Here is a 15,085-nt window from a genome sequence, read left to right on the forward strand (position 1 = left end):
ACGGATACCACCTGAGTGGCTCGATCCGTCAACAGAGAATCTCTTAATAGATGATTTAATATTGGATGTTGAGCTTCGTGGTGCCTCGGATGACGATTTTGTACGCAAGGCCATGATGGTGCTTCTCGCCACAGTAATTGCACCGTACTCTAATAAGGTAATTTCGAAGCCGATGTATGCATTGGTAGAAGACCTCGATCGAGCTAGGAAGATAAACTGGAACTCATTCACTCTGGAGTACACCTTGGAGGGCATAAGGCAGTGTAAAGGTGGACGCGTAATGAGGCAGTGGCCAAAAGGCAACATGGCGGCATTACAGGTAAACCGTAATATTTCTTAGTCAGGTAATATTTAACTGCAGTTTTTTGGTCACAACTGTTTCTTACTCATTCTTAACATCTTTTCTTCTGCAGTACATGTATTGGGAGAAGGTGCAACCTCCTGGTGCACCAGCCTTTAACCCATTGGTATGTATGTACCCATTGATGAAGAACTGGACCGAAGTAGAAGGGAAGAAGAGAGACGCCTCCGACGCGCAATATGGCCGTGGGAAGGGAAATGTAAACAATTTTTTCTTGTTCATATTTGTTTCAGCAGCTCATATTTAACAACAATAAATAATTTGATGTTGTAACATGCAGATTGACAACGATATTACTGCGGAGCATAGACTCTCAAAAATAAACATAGCAAATAGTGTTGGGAGAAAAACATCTGTTTCAAGGAAGGCCACAAAAACTCCTGCGAAAAGCCCCCCTTACATGGAGCAACTTTTGGAAAGGGTTAATCGCATGGCTGGGGAGCTTACTCTTGTCCGTAAGCAGATTGCAACTATAGCAGACTTATGCGCAGAGGTAAAAACGTGGCGAGTTTAATTATGCACGCATCATTCATTTTGGACCTGCCATGACACATTTTTTTTTCGATTGCAGAGAGTTATTGCAAAGTTAAATCAGGAGGGGATCATTTATAGACGTGAGAACAAAGGCACGTCTGAAGGGGACAAGGAAAGCGAGAGCAGCCAGAAGGGAGTTTATCCATCAAAGTACTTCACATCAGTTCAGAAGGACGAGGATGCTGACGACGAGGATGTTGACGAGGACGAGCTAGACAATGCAAATGGCAGCACACCTGCACCACCTGTTGCACGCAAATTAATGACCGATGATCCTCAACCATCTGTACTGTTTAATTGCAGCAAGGGTGACAAAAAAGATCCTATCGAAATTACAAATGATGTTCCCGCTCGATCGTCATCCTCATTATCGTCTTCAGCATTTGTATCTGCAAAGCCAAATGAACCTCAGAAGCGGAAGCGCATGCCATCCGCAAAGGTCCGGTCCCCTTACTTGTCTGAAAAAATGGCAAACAAGCGTCAATTCCGAGATGACAAAAATTCTGAGGGTAAGTTTGTTCGTCTCACATGCAAATTTCTTAACGACCTTTGCATATCACTAACCGCAGTTCACCCGTTACTTGTTCGTTGCAGGTAACTTCCATTCACTAGATGCACTACTTCAGGTAAATGATTTGACTGAAGATCACGTCGAAGCTGCCGTGTCACTTGTAAAAGAACTATCAAAGTGCTCCCGACGCCGCAACAAAAAAGTTTACAGTTCTGAAGGACTCGTGCTGACTGCCCACCATGTTGCACCTATTATAACCCATGACTGGTTGATGGGCGATGTAAAAACAATTTTTTTATCCTTGTTGTATTACATAATAACTTTCTTGATTGAAGGGCTAATTAGTTATGTGTACCAATAAATTTTGCAGGTCATCAATGCTTATGTGCGACACTTGTCTCGTCGTGTTCCAGATGATCGTGTCCTGTCCACCACATGGAGGTCGACGCATCTCATAGAAGGGAGGACGAGGGGTAGAGATGTTTTTCCACCCGGCCACCACCAGATCGAAATAGAGAAGAATCGAGCCATTCACAGATGCATGGACGAGTATTTCCATAAACCGAAGGTACGAGCACATGCAATGCAATGCAATGGTGTACACAATTCATTCAGTGTATATTGAAACATACTTACATATTTTTATTGCAGTACTATCTCGCTGTAAACGTTAATGACAATCATTGGGTCACCGTCGTGATGCATGTACCCAAGAAGGAATTTCAAGTATTAGATTCCCTCTATGTTCTTCGCAGTTACATACATATCATTGAAGCATTGGTATGTTTTCATACTACTTTACTCTGTCATAAGTATTTTGTTAAAATATTAATCATTACTTACTTAATCTTAACTACTCGTTTTACTTCAGAGAACCGAACTTGCTTATGACATAGCAAAAGCAGATCATGGTTTTCCTGATCCTTCAAACTGGCCTATAAAACAATACAAAATGCCAAGACAAAAGGATGGGTGAGTACATGGTGCAACTAATTTTCATCTATATTATTAATATACAATGCAATGTTACTTACTGTTTTTTGCTTGTCTTGTATTATGACAGAAACTCATGTGGACTTTGGGTCCTAAAATGTATGGAAGAATGGGATGGAGATGAATTTAGAACCACTATTACACAGGTAGGTAAAACAAAATTCTACTTACATGATGAACTAGCAGCACATGTCATAACATGTTCTCTTAATTTATTTTTGCAGACACTCGTTGACTCTACCAGAGAAGTTATGGTCGGTGAAATAATTTTTTCACCTAGTAACGAGCTGGATAGGGTCAAAGATAAACTACTCAACCCCAATGGCGAGGAAGATGATGCTTAGGTCCAAGGTCTAGTGGATATGGTCGGGTTTTCGTCCCGTAGAAGGTTTCCCGGCGGTGTTCAAGACTTTGTTCATTTTATATTCTATTTGCTGTGTAATGACTTGGAAACTATACTTTACAATACCTATTTGCGTCATATGGAATACCATACTTTGTGGAATATGTATGCAATCATCAAGTGCCGGATAGTCTCACTATTGTCCGTGGACATCACTATAATCTTTATTGCGCAGAATTTGTTGTCAAACTTTTGCAAACAATCCGTTAACACCTTTGCGGATGATAATAACTTGGTATGAAAAGCTTTATCTCCAAATACTTCAGGTGCAGGAATTTACCCAAAACCAATTGTGTATTGACTTTCTGAAAAATAATACCCAAAGATTAGGACTTATTAATAGCTTAGGTCAACAAATTACTGAACTGGTACAAAAGGGATAACACTAGCCTCATAAAGTGAGTTCACAAAAAGCGTTTCAACATTTGGCGCAATGGATAAAAGTTTGGTACTTGTCATCTGCATTTTTCTTGGTGGTGTTAATTCATTGCCGGACAGACCGGCTAAGGATCACGGTCAGGCCGACAGAGGCTGCTGCCTGTAAGTCTTCTCCCCGGACATGCTGGTGGCTGTGGCCGGCCAGACCGGAATGCAGTGCCAAAAGCCTTCGTATATTCGTTAATTATTTTCCGGCCTGGCCGGTTCTCTACGTCGGCCAGGCCGACAAAAGCTGCGTACAAAAATTCCTTGGCCGGACAGGCTGGCCCGTCTGGCCAGACAGGCCGATAGAATTGGCAAATGCCTCTGGAAATTTGATGTTCCTCCGGAACAACAGTACCGGTCTGTCTGGTGTATATTCCGGACAGTCTGACCGGTCGATCACGTAAACCGGGCCCCGGACAGTCCGTCCCCTATGAACTGGATGTCCGCCGTATCCGGACTGTCCGGCTAGGTCCGGACCGGACTGTCCGGCTAGGTCCTGACTGGACAGTCCGGTGTCTCCGATCTGCCATGGCCGGCCGGCGCCCACCACGATGGTGCACAGCCCACGATGATCCGCCAAACTCGCCGTGGGCCCACAACTGTGCCGTACTTGTATCTCGTATAATTGACTGATTGAATTGGGCTATACGAATTTTGTACGGTGCCACGTATCGGTATTTTATACTAATAACGAAGGGGTATCGAGCGATCTTAGCCGTTCTTGTGTTTGAGCCCGCTTAAGCCCAAACTCGCCTATCTACCTAGACACATCTGCAGCCTCCCCTGTTGATCCAGCTCGGCCTCCCTATCCCCTCCGTCGACAATATAGTGTCACTTGGCTTGCTCCCTCTTGATCCCAGATTCCCACTAGCCTCAGTGATCCCATGTGGCTGCAGTTCGCAAGAAATGACCGAAGCAGTCCCTCCTGTTGGCTGATGGTGCACCGACCACCACCTGTCGGTGCAAGCAAACCGAGCACATCTTTCTGTCCCCTGCCTAGGACAGACCCCCAGGACCCCCCTCATGCATGCGTGAAGGACACTTTCCCTTCTCCTCCTAGAGCTCCCTAAAGTTTTGCTCGAGAAACAAAACTCTACTTCGTTCTCTTTGGTCATGGTCTCATGGAGGCTTGACTTCGTTTTGGTCATGGATGGTTCTTGACTAATACCGTGTGTAATGTGTTGTCGTTTGGGCGTGGAGTGCTATGCCGTGTTGGACGATATTGGTCCTTCACCGAGCCGGCCGAGTATAAATACACATGCATGTCCACCGAACCAGGGCTCCAACATGTCACATCCCCTAAATATCTTCAGCAAGTCTGAGCAAGCAAATACTATATCAAAAGGCAAGCAGTAGGCAGAGAAATACCCGAAGCAAGACGAGGAGCAGGGAAGCCAAATCCAAAACAGGAAGACATGCCGCCAGAACGAGCTAGCTTCCTCTGGATTTAAACCAGCACACATCACACACAAAACATTCACCAGTAGCATATTGCACATGGACTAACCCACCATCCCATACACAAAACATTCACCACTAGTGCCGCCAACCCAAGGATGGCATTAGGAGCTATTTACACAACATCTAACTAGGTGTTCTCCACCACTTACCAGTAGTAAGAAAGTACCTACATATGCGTGTTGATATGCTCCGAACCAAACTCACCGTGGCACAGTGGTGGATACATATGATCGCTCCAGCTTGTTCACTTCTGCTTTGAGCCTTGAGATCACCATGGCAGTGTTCACCTTCCGGGAGATGGCAGACCGCATTACATCGCGCATAACACAGGCATGTAGTTCAAGATGATGGAGAGCCGTAGCTAGCATGCGAATTTCCAGGCTGAGTTCTCTATCGTCAGCTTCTTTGTTAGCAATCTTCTCTCTCAACTTTCTCATACCATCCTGTAGTTCGCCGCGCCTATTCCTTGTGTCAAGCAAAGTTTCCAGGCGCGATCTCATGTCCCTGACATCAAAACCATTTGCCTCCAGCAAAGAAAGACCCAGCATCTTCTGTTCGAACGGTCCAGTGTCATCCTGAATCTCCATCCTGCTGATGCTTTCTGCTAAACTAGCAAAAGAGACCATCAAACCTAATGCCATTCCTTCACGGAGCTCTGGACAATATTGCTGGACCAGGTGGAATTTTGGTCTCTGTGGCACTTTACTGAATATTTCCAGTGCCTCAAGCTCTGCCCATAATGGGGATGTCTTCACAAACGGAAGATGCTGGATGGCCAAGGCTTCCGAAAACCCATCATTCGTGTCGATGATACTCTCATGCACATCTAAAGCTTCTGGTGACAAGGGGCATCGAGAATCATGTGTTCTGGACATTGGTGCAGCCTCCACGTATTTTATTATAGCCAAGCTATTACCAGGTTCTGTTTCAGTACAATTGTCCATACCAACTGAAGACAACTGGGTTACTGTCGACTTCTGGATGTACTGGCTACTGGCTGAGAACCCGTCGGTGCGACTTCCGGTAATTTCGAACTTCACAGCCAATTGTAGCGGGTTTGGCATAGCACCATCTAAAGCAGCTCGAGATACAATACACAAGTCCTCGGCTGGAGCAACAGAACCAGTCATGCACTCTGGCATAGCTGCTGCGTTCTCCATACAGAGCTGACCGTCATGTACAGTAGCTTCGCAACCCTTTTCTGAAGGCAAGAAATGAACGTTAGCATCATCAGGCATAACCAAATACCTCTGACATAAATCTTCACCAGTATCCTGCTCAACACTTGTTTCACCAGCATAGCCCCCTTGCTTAATATAAGGTGTTTGATTCCTTGCTTGTGAACCTGAAAATGGGAAGTATCATTGTACAAGTGATAGTAAACATAGTGAATTGTTCTCTGTAGTCAGTACAGATACCTGTGGTGTACTTGCGTGGTGTCAGGTCAATACAACTCCCTGTTTTCAATTCTGAAAGTATTTCACATCCAGCGATCATATCATTAGGCAGTTGAGCCACTGCAAAATTGTGCCAGTAAGCATATGCAGTCTTCATTGTGCCACTAAAAGTTAAAATAGACCAAAACTTACAGTCTGCAAAGATAGCTAACATGTTGTTGTCTTCCTCAGTAGTTTTAGCAGCTATCCCTTCCTTTGGCTGTATTTACAAATGTAAGAGGCAATTAAGAACAACTGATATTTTGAATGATCCCTTGAATAGCTTAAAATAGTTAAAGAGATGTGTTAAAATTAATAACTCACAGTTTCAGTGCTCTCCCCTAGAGCATCCGGTGTTTGAAAAGGAACGCATTCCTCCTTTTGTCTTGACAGATCAGTCCTACTTCCAACAGTTGACTGTTTTTCCTGATCATTTAATACTATGTTTGGCCAATCTGAGTCATGAGATCGTGTTCCTAAAAATGCACCTTGTGGCATAGAAGGTATGATAGTCATCTCGGGTGATAATTGTTCAAGATGATAGCTTGGACCAAGTGAAGATGGATTCAGATGGCCAAGTGCTGTCATTGGTGGCAGTGAAGGAGGTGACAACTGACACGCTAATGCTAGTACTGCATTTCGTTGCTCCATCGTTTCTTCGGAATAGGAGGACATATGATTGATTTTACACTTTTCACTAACAGACATGATAGGAGAAATTGATTCTGACACTACATCCGCCTTCATCAAATTTTTCTCACAAGAAGATACATCTGCCTTCTTCAACTTTTTGTCACGACAAGAACCATCACCTCCATCATGCAATGCTGAAGAAGCAGAAATTGGCCTTTTTCGAGCAGTTAATCTACATCCTTTAGCAGGTTTCTGAAATGGAAAAGATACTGCATCTCGTCAACATAATTTTGTGTAAAAACTCAAACAGAAGGAAAAAAAAACACATAAGTACACCATAACAATGGTAACTGAGTGTTCAATCTTCAAGACACCTCTGAGGTAACACTGAATAAAATCATGGTAGTTTGAACGGATGAGCAGGGATAATATTCTAGCTATAAATAAAGTTGCATATTCTAGCTGTCAATAAAGTTAGATATGCAGGTAATTTTTGTTTGACGTGCACAGATGTTTTCTTAAACATACAAGATGCAGATATCGTAACAGGATCAAACAGATGAAAAGTGTCACTAGCCCTTACCAAAACAGTGCATAATGAAGGTAAGCCAAATGGGTCACATGGGATCCAAAGTGTGCTAATATTGACAGATCTCTTTTAAATCTGACAGGGTACAAATAAATGTGTAGTGAACTTGTTCAATCGCCTGTAGTTTGGTAGGGACTTCTTGTTCCTTGATCGAATATGGACATGAAAATAAGGCTAGAACAAAATGGGAGAAATCAGAAGTACAGAATATGCAGTGTGTGTACCTCTTCGAAGTAGCGTACCCATTTTTTACCGTCCCAGCAATACCGTGGCCTCAACTGCGTATTTTCAACTGTCAGCACACCCGCACAATCCACGTGCTCAATATATGTCTCGTGATCCTCCAACTCCACTGCATACTTCTTGTCGATTCCACTACCTAATACTTCCACAATAACTCCAGCCCACCAGCTACCTTGATGAAGTACCTCAACATGTGAAGATGGAGAAAATCTGTACCTAGAGGTCATACGCGTGATGATGCATGCTGGCCGAATATTTGCAGAATCCACAACCTCAGTAACCAATTCCTTATTCTTTTCAATATGTATGTACTGAACTAGGAAATGTGCACCAATCACTTTTATAACAGTAGCTGGACTCCACGATTCACCAGAGTTTTTTTCAGACCGACTCACTTCAACTTGGTTTCCTTCACTGAACAAAGGACTTCCATTGTCCTGCAGACAACAAGATTATTAGAACTGATGCAATACAGTGTTTATGGTTGCAACGGTGGGGTCACTTGTACTGTTAAATGGTTGATTTCCTCCATTGGATACATTTGGATCAACAATCATGGTGAAGCTATTCCGGATGAGTTGGCCAATATTGGCAACAAAAGGAATAACTAGAGCTGGCAAAGAAGCATTGACATGCAAAAAATGGCAACCATCCAAGTGCAAACATAGAAAAAAAAAATTGTCATGAACAAAAAATTGGTACAGTATGTTCTTGCCACCATTCATTTTTTGCGAATAGTTCTGGCCACCATTCAAACATACCAAAATAAGCTCTTTCACATGTACAGTCCTTGTTTTCCAATTAACAAGCAAATTCACCATACATGCGTATTTTAAATACCTATTTCCAAAGCAAGGGCTTTTCAAATATGGCAGTAGAACATATTAAATATATTTTTCCTACCAATGTTTACATTCTCTCGCTTGATAAAAAAAATACACCTTTACAATTCTATTCGTCTCAAAACTTTAAATGCATATGCGTTTTTAAAGCGGATCATTATTTTGACGTATTTGTTCCACAAGAATAAAATAAGATAAAGATTTTTGTCCACAGTGTATATTAAATCCGTTTCTAATATCACTGTCAAATAAAATACAAACCAGTGATGCTAATTCTAGGATCCTTTACATACTATTTTGTAGTTTAGTATAGTGGAGATTAAATAGAAGCAACCAAACTCTGGACCCACTCGGGCCTTGTTCGTTTTAAATGGTCCACTCGCATCCTTTTACTTCAAAGTTAGCAACACAAGGTAATATACTTGGCATACGTAAGTGCAGCCATCCCGCTAAGAGCATACATGGACTGTAATGCGCTTCCCAAGGATACCAGGTATGTAAGGATCAGCAATTTTAGGACATAAGAAATAAGGAAACTAAATGTATAGAAGAATTCAACTGATGCATTAATCTTGAAACATATCATCCCCATACCCAGAGCTCTGATTAGGAAATCATAAGTGCAGCCGTCAAATGTTTATCATTATTTCTCAAGAAACATTTAGGAGCAGTGCTACTATTCCAGCATTCGTTGCTACTTAGCCGGCAAATGGCTTGTCTGACTAAGGACAGAGAGCACCGCCCAAATTGCGAATATATGGGAAAAAATTTAGTACACTGATTCTGATGATAAAAAAAGACACCAGAAAATCTGAAATCAGAAATTGCATGAATACAAAACGAACTGTTTGAATTCAAAAAATTTAATTTCATGTTTCAAAACAATTGAAGAAAAAAACGATATTTGGGTCGCAATAGAACAGATGGAGCGAGCGCACTCACCACCTCTGCAGCGGGGACCCACCGGCCGTCCAGGAACACGCGGTGCGGCCGCAGAGCCGTCTCCTCGAACTCCATCGTCTCCCGCGACGTCGGGAAGGTCACCTCGTACACCCCGCGCGGGCGATCCCCCGTCCCCGGCGGCGTCGGAACGGCGGAGACCACGCCGGCCCACCACCCGTCCCTGTGGAAGGCCTCCACCATGTCGCAGATCGCGAACCCCCTCGGCGCCGCGGCCGCGTTTTCGTCGCGCGGTGGCGGAGGCCGCGGGCGCACGTCGGCGGCATCCGCGGTGTCCTTCAGCGGGCCCCCCTCCTCGGCCAGCAGCGTCGAGTAGGTCAGCGTGTAGCGGCGGCGGTGGCGCGAGATCAGGTGGCCGGCGACCGTGGCCTCGTAGAAGGAGTCCTCGAAGCCGGGCTCGTCGCTGCGCACCTCCACCTCCGCGCCGACCGGCAACATGAGCGCCTCTTCCTCCTCCACCCCCGCCTCGGAGTGGGTCGGAGGGCGCTTCTTGGGACGCGGGCGCCCCATCGGAGTGGGAGATAGGTGACCGCCGGCCGCTGCTTGGATGCTGGTGGTTTCTTGGGAGCGTGGGTGAGTGTGAGGGTGGCGGAGGCGACGATGTGGGAGAGGGTTTTTGTGCTAGATGGTGAGGAGGACACTGGACTAGCAGGGAGAGTGGTGTGGATGAGTGGGGATGGACAGGTGGTAGTGACGCGTGGAGAAAGCTGGTGCTCGGAAGATGAAGTGCGTGGTGAATTGTCAGGGCATCTCCAACCGGCTGACCCAAACGGACGCGCTGGGCCGTCCGTTTTGGGTCGTTTGGGTGGCCAAACGGACACCCGGACAGCGGCCCGCGTCCACGTGTCCGTTTGGGTCGCGCGCTGCGCCCAACGCGCGGACGCATCGCATTTGTAATAAAATAAAACAAAAATGAAAATAAAAAAGGAAAAGAACAAAACATAAATTTAAACTAGTTGGTCATTAAACTTAGCCCTATTTTGGGCAAATTTTACACAAAAGAAAGCCATATATGGCTTTAAACTAAAAAAAAGCAAACCCTAGCCAGGGTTTGCGAGCACGCGGTGGCCGCCGGCAGTACTACCCCCAGTAGTACTCGTCGTCGGCGGCGTCGATGACGACGACGCCCCCCGGCGGCGACGCGCTGTTCCGGCTCGAAACGCCGGAGGGCACCGGGGACTCCGGCCAGGGCGACCACTGCGCCCTTTCCCAGGCGGAGTCCGGGTTCGGCGGGCTCGCCGGCTGCGCAGCCGTGCCCTCCGCGCGGACTCACCGCGGAGCTGCTCCTCCGATGCGGCTCGCAGCTCCGCTGCGGCCGGAGCGTGGCCGGGCGCTCCTCCTCCGCCAGCGCGCGGCCCGGCGCTCCTCCTCCTCCCGGAGCGCCGCCCGACGCGTTGCCTCCTCTGACGGCGCGCCGGCTCGAGGAAGGCCCACGCCTCCGCCCGGGCGTCCTCCCCGGGCCTTCTGGCCGCCTCCTCCGCCGCGGAGGTGCGCAGCGTCTCGGCGAGGTGTGGCCATTTGGCCGCCTCGTCGAGGTCGCCTGCTCGCGGACGCCGCGAGCGCCGCTCGCAGCTCCGGTCGTCCTCCTCCTCCTGGGGCTGCGTGCGCCGTGGCCGGGCTGGGGCTGGGGCGCGGGCTCGTTGATGTAGAGGCCGCCGGGCGGCGGCGGCCGCCCGCCTAGTGTGTGCGCGGCTGCGCGCGAGGCGGCGCCGTCGCGGATGTGAAGCACATGCGCCGGCGCGCATCGTGCTCCACCTCGAACCACAAGTCCCGCTTGGGACTTGCGTCGCCGTACGCGGGGTCCCGCCGGAGGTCCGCCGGCGCTGAGCGCGGCGCCTCCGGATCTCGGTGTAGCGGGCGCGGCCGGAGCCGGGATGGGCGGCACCGGAACCCGATCTAGGCTCGGGTGCCGGCCGTGGGGAGGTGCACGTCCCCCACGGCATTGGGACGCCGGCGTCCCGGAACATCCGCGCCACCGCTACGGTGACGTAGATCCGGTCGCGTCTGGGCATCGCCGGCGGCCCCATGGCGAACGGCGCCGGCGCGACTGGCCGGCTGCTGCCGGCCTCGTGGTCGTTGGCGGATGGCGAGAACTCGCGCTTCGGGGCCATGGCGGCGCGGAAGCTTCGAGCTCGCGCGTGCGGCCGGAGTGGGAAGTGGGGACTGGATAGGGACAGTCCCCTTCCCCAGTCCACATTTAATAGGACTGGGGCACCGACAGGTGGGCCAGCCACGCGGACGAGGCGGACACGCGAGGACGCCGCGTGCCATCCGCGGCCACGCAAAACCGGCCCAGATTTGGGCCGGGTTTGCGTCGTTCCGGACTCCGCGGCCGTCCACTTTTGCGGTGCGTCCCCGCGCTGGGCCGCGTTTTTGTCCGGCTCGACCCAAACGGACGCGCGGGCGCGGTTTGGGTCGCGCGGTTGGAGATGCCCTCACCGCCCTCTGATCTAAGGGCTTTCTGATATATATAAAATCAGTATTCTTATATGCATCATTAAATATATTTTTATATGATAGGTTCATATCATTATAGTCGTTAACATTTTTTTTCTAAAAAATGAGCAAGTACGTCTTATTTATTGAAAAACAGAGGAAATATTTCTTTGGACAGCGTTGTGCTGACCAGTAGATTTTACGGGCGTTTCTTCTATTGTATAAACACGAAGTATTGGCTCTTGGACACTGGCGGACCTTAGTGGAGGCCAAAAGTGCCATGCCCCCCAACCCGATGAAAATTTGCAAAATACTGCTTACTATTTATCACCTTTTATCATACAAAACAAAAAATATTTCAATTTGGTCCCTCAGTTTTCATCTAATGTCTCTTTGCCCCTCCAACATTTATGGTCAAGGTCCACCACTGCTCTTGGATCTTTGTAAAGTTTGTATACTTTTTGCAATCTCGTCACAACATTTCTCTCTGCGGTAGGTCAATGTGTAAGAAGAAAGGCACAAAAATTCAAAAACAAAATGTAGCAAGAAAAATATGATTATGCGGTGAATTCACATTGTCGCTCTAAAATGATGTGAAAATGTCAAAAACAAATACAGCCTGGAAGGCCAATCTCGCTTACAGCACCTCACAAAACGTTGCTACTTCTATAATTCTTGTTGTAGAAAATATGCATAGATATGTATAGATACACCCAAATCTTCGAGGGAGTATCATTGAAGCAATTTTTACACCACCTCACAAAATTCTATATGTTGATCTAAAATATATGAATGTAAAAAAACGTGATCAAAATGTCATATACTCGTAGATCTTACAAATGTAGGATCAAAGGTGTTTAGTACATCATTGGGAAAAAATAATTTGCTATCGAAAATCTTTATTTTCTGATGTTTGCTGAAACAAACTGCTTAGTGAGCCACAATTGGCTGAACATATCGTATGGCCAAAAAAAAAAGTCCAACACTAAAACCATCACAATCAGCTTGAGTGGGTTGAAAATCTCTTAGTATTCAAAGACTTTTGAACGAGGGACATGAAAGACATACTGTATTTGAATTAATACGGAATAATTTTTCAGCAAGTGGTATCTTGTGACTTCTTCAGTTTTGAAGCTCCACGTATGCAAAAAGAAAAAAACTTTGATGCTCCAAGCTCCATGACTCTGATATGGAATATTTAGACACATGAATACTTTTGATCTCGCATGAACACTAAATTTGAAACAAAAACTAAATAAAATTAGACAAATATGAAATAATTTTTTTGCATGTGAAGGATGAATTTATGTATATATGTGCATACCAAGTCACAAATTTAAGTTCAAAAGTACCTAACTTGGGCATAAAAGAATTGGACAGATAGTTCAAGTTACAAGATTTTACTATGCAAGTTAGGTATTTTTCTTCTTTTGGACACCAAATACATACATATTTCCCCTGAAAAATAGTAGTACGTATAAGTTTTTTTTTAAACATCAGGCTCGATGAGCCCAGCTTTGAATTAAGAAAGCCATCAATCCGGCAAAGAGTATGTGGTGATAACAAGCAAAGAAAAAAGAAGAAAGATAAAAACTAGGAACACAAGCTAGAGATACAAGTCCAAATGGTGAAGAGATAAAGCCTAAAACAAAGAAACAAGTACAACAGAGCAAGGCCCTAAACTACAAGTCTTTCGAGAGCATCCATGACTTCAGCCAAACACCGGCAGCTCGGCTAAGGCAGCAAGCTCCGAGACGCCACTCCACGGACCTGAACCACGCAGGACTAGCACACTGAACATCTTGGCACACAGAGGACCATCAACACCTCGGGAACTAGCTAACTGCGCTAGTGAAGCCGGCGAACCTCTACCTGCAATTTATGATGATTACAATGATGGTTGTGATAGTTTTACTCCCACTATTACTAATAAAATTGATTATGCTTATGTGGAGAGTAATGATACTTTTATGCATGTGAATAAGAATGCTTTATGTGATAGTTATATTGTTGAGTTTGTTCATGATGCTACTGAAAGTTATTATGAGAGAGGGAAACATGGTTATATGCATCTTAATAATATTAAGTTTCCCCTCTTTATGTTGAGAATCTTGAAGTTACTCGTGTATTATCTTCCTATGCTTGTCACTTTGTTCTTCATGAATTTGTTTATTTACAAGATTCCTATGCATAGGAAGTGGGTTAGGCTTAAATTTTGTTTCATACTTGCTTTTTGATGCTCTCTTTTCTTCAACTCTCGTCCTTATTCCTTATGTGAGCATCATTAAAATTGTTGAGCTCATCTTAATGGCTATAAAGAAAGCACTTCTTGGGAGATAACCCATGTTTTTATTTTGCTACTGTTTTGTTGTGTCTTGGAAGTTGTTACTACTGTAGCAACCTCTCCTTATCTTTATTTTATTGCAATGTTGTGCCAAGTAAAGTCTCTAATAGAAGGTTGGTGCTAGATTTGGATTTCTGCGCAGAAACAGATTTCTATCTGTCACGAATTTGGGTAGGTCTCTCTGTAGGAAACTCAGAAAAATCTGACAATTTTCATGTGTGTTCCTCATATATGTACGCAACTTTCATTTGTTTTGAGTTTTCTGATTTGAGCAACGGAAGTACCTCTTAAAAATTCGTCTTTACTGGCTGTTCTGTTTTGACAAATTCTGTCTCTGTTTTTTGCATTGTCTCTTGTGGACTTTAAGCAAGGCTTTCTAGACTTGGAGAGCTGTAGCTAATGTTTTATTGAGTTCTTGCAATGTGTCACTACATAACCAAAGTGGATTAAAGTTTTTTGAGTACTAACCCCTCTAATGAAGTTTATGAGAAGTTTGGTGTGAAGGAAGTTTTCAAGGGTCAAGAGAGGAGGATGATATATAATCAAGAAGAGTGAAAAGTCTAAGCTTGGGGATGCCCCCGCGGTTCATCCCTGCATATTTCAAGAAGACTCAAGCGTCTAAGCTTGGGGATGCCCAAGGGATCCCCGTCTTCATCGACAACTTATCAGGTCACCTCTAGTGAAACTATATTTTTATTCCGTCACATCTTATGTGCTTTACTTAGAGCGTCTGTATGTTTTTATTTTTTGTTTGTGTTTGAATAAAATCGGATCCTAGCATTCCTTGTGTGGGAGAAAAACACGCTCCGCTTGTTCATATGAACACTGGTGTTCTTAGCTTTACTTTTTAATGTTCATGGCGAAGGTTGAAAACCGCTTCGTTCATTGCTATTTGGTTGGAAACAGAAAATGCTTC

At 45.5% G+C, this 15,085-nt stretch overlaps 1 protein-coding gene across 1 annotated transcript; it reads right to left on the bottom strand.

Annotated features, from left to right (window-relative positions):
* Window positions 1–4,641: 4,641 nt before the first annotated feature.
* Window positions 4,642–10,082, bottom strand: LOC127293913 (uncharacterized). The gene is made up of 6 exons (XM_051323621.1): window positions 9,372–10,082; window positions 7,569–8,024; window positions 6,447–7,007; window positions 6,276–6,342; window positions 6,105–6,203; window positions 4,642–6,031 (listed from the first exon to the last, which is right to left on the bottom strand). Exons 1-6 carry the CDS (start codon window positions 9,897–9,899, stop codon window positions 4,887–4,889), a joined length of 2,856 nt encoding a protein of 951 aa, XP_051179581.1. The 5' UTR covers window positions 9,900–10,082; the 3' UTR covers window positions 4,642–4,886.
* Window positions 10,083–15,085: the final 5,003 nt, after the last annotated feature.

This window comes from Lolium perenne, chromosome 4, assembly GCF_019359855.2.
Source record: "Lolium perenne isolate Kyuss_39 chromosome 4, Kyuss_2.0, whole genome shotgun sequence".
NCBI lineage: Eukaryota > Viridiplantae > Streptophyta > Magnoliopsida > Poales > Poaceae > Lolium > Lolium perenne.

What these genes read in the sequence shown, in the direction of transcription:
- LOC127293913 (XM_051323621.1), bottom strand. Translation starts at nt 9,899, where the DNA reads ATGGGGCGCCCGCGTCCCAAGAAGCGCCCTCCGACCCACTCCGAGGCG. An exon ending in GGGTACGCTACTTCGAAGAG is followed by an intron (nt 7,008 to 7,568) that starts GTACACACACTG and finishes TTTCCATTTCAG; the next exon opens with AAACCTGCTAAAGGATGTAG. An exon ending in ACCACGCAAGTACACCACAG is followed by an intron (nt 6,032 to 6,104) that starts GTATCTGTACTG and finishes TCCCATTTTCAG; the next exon opens with GTTCACAAGCAAGGAATCAA.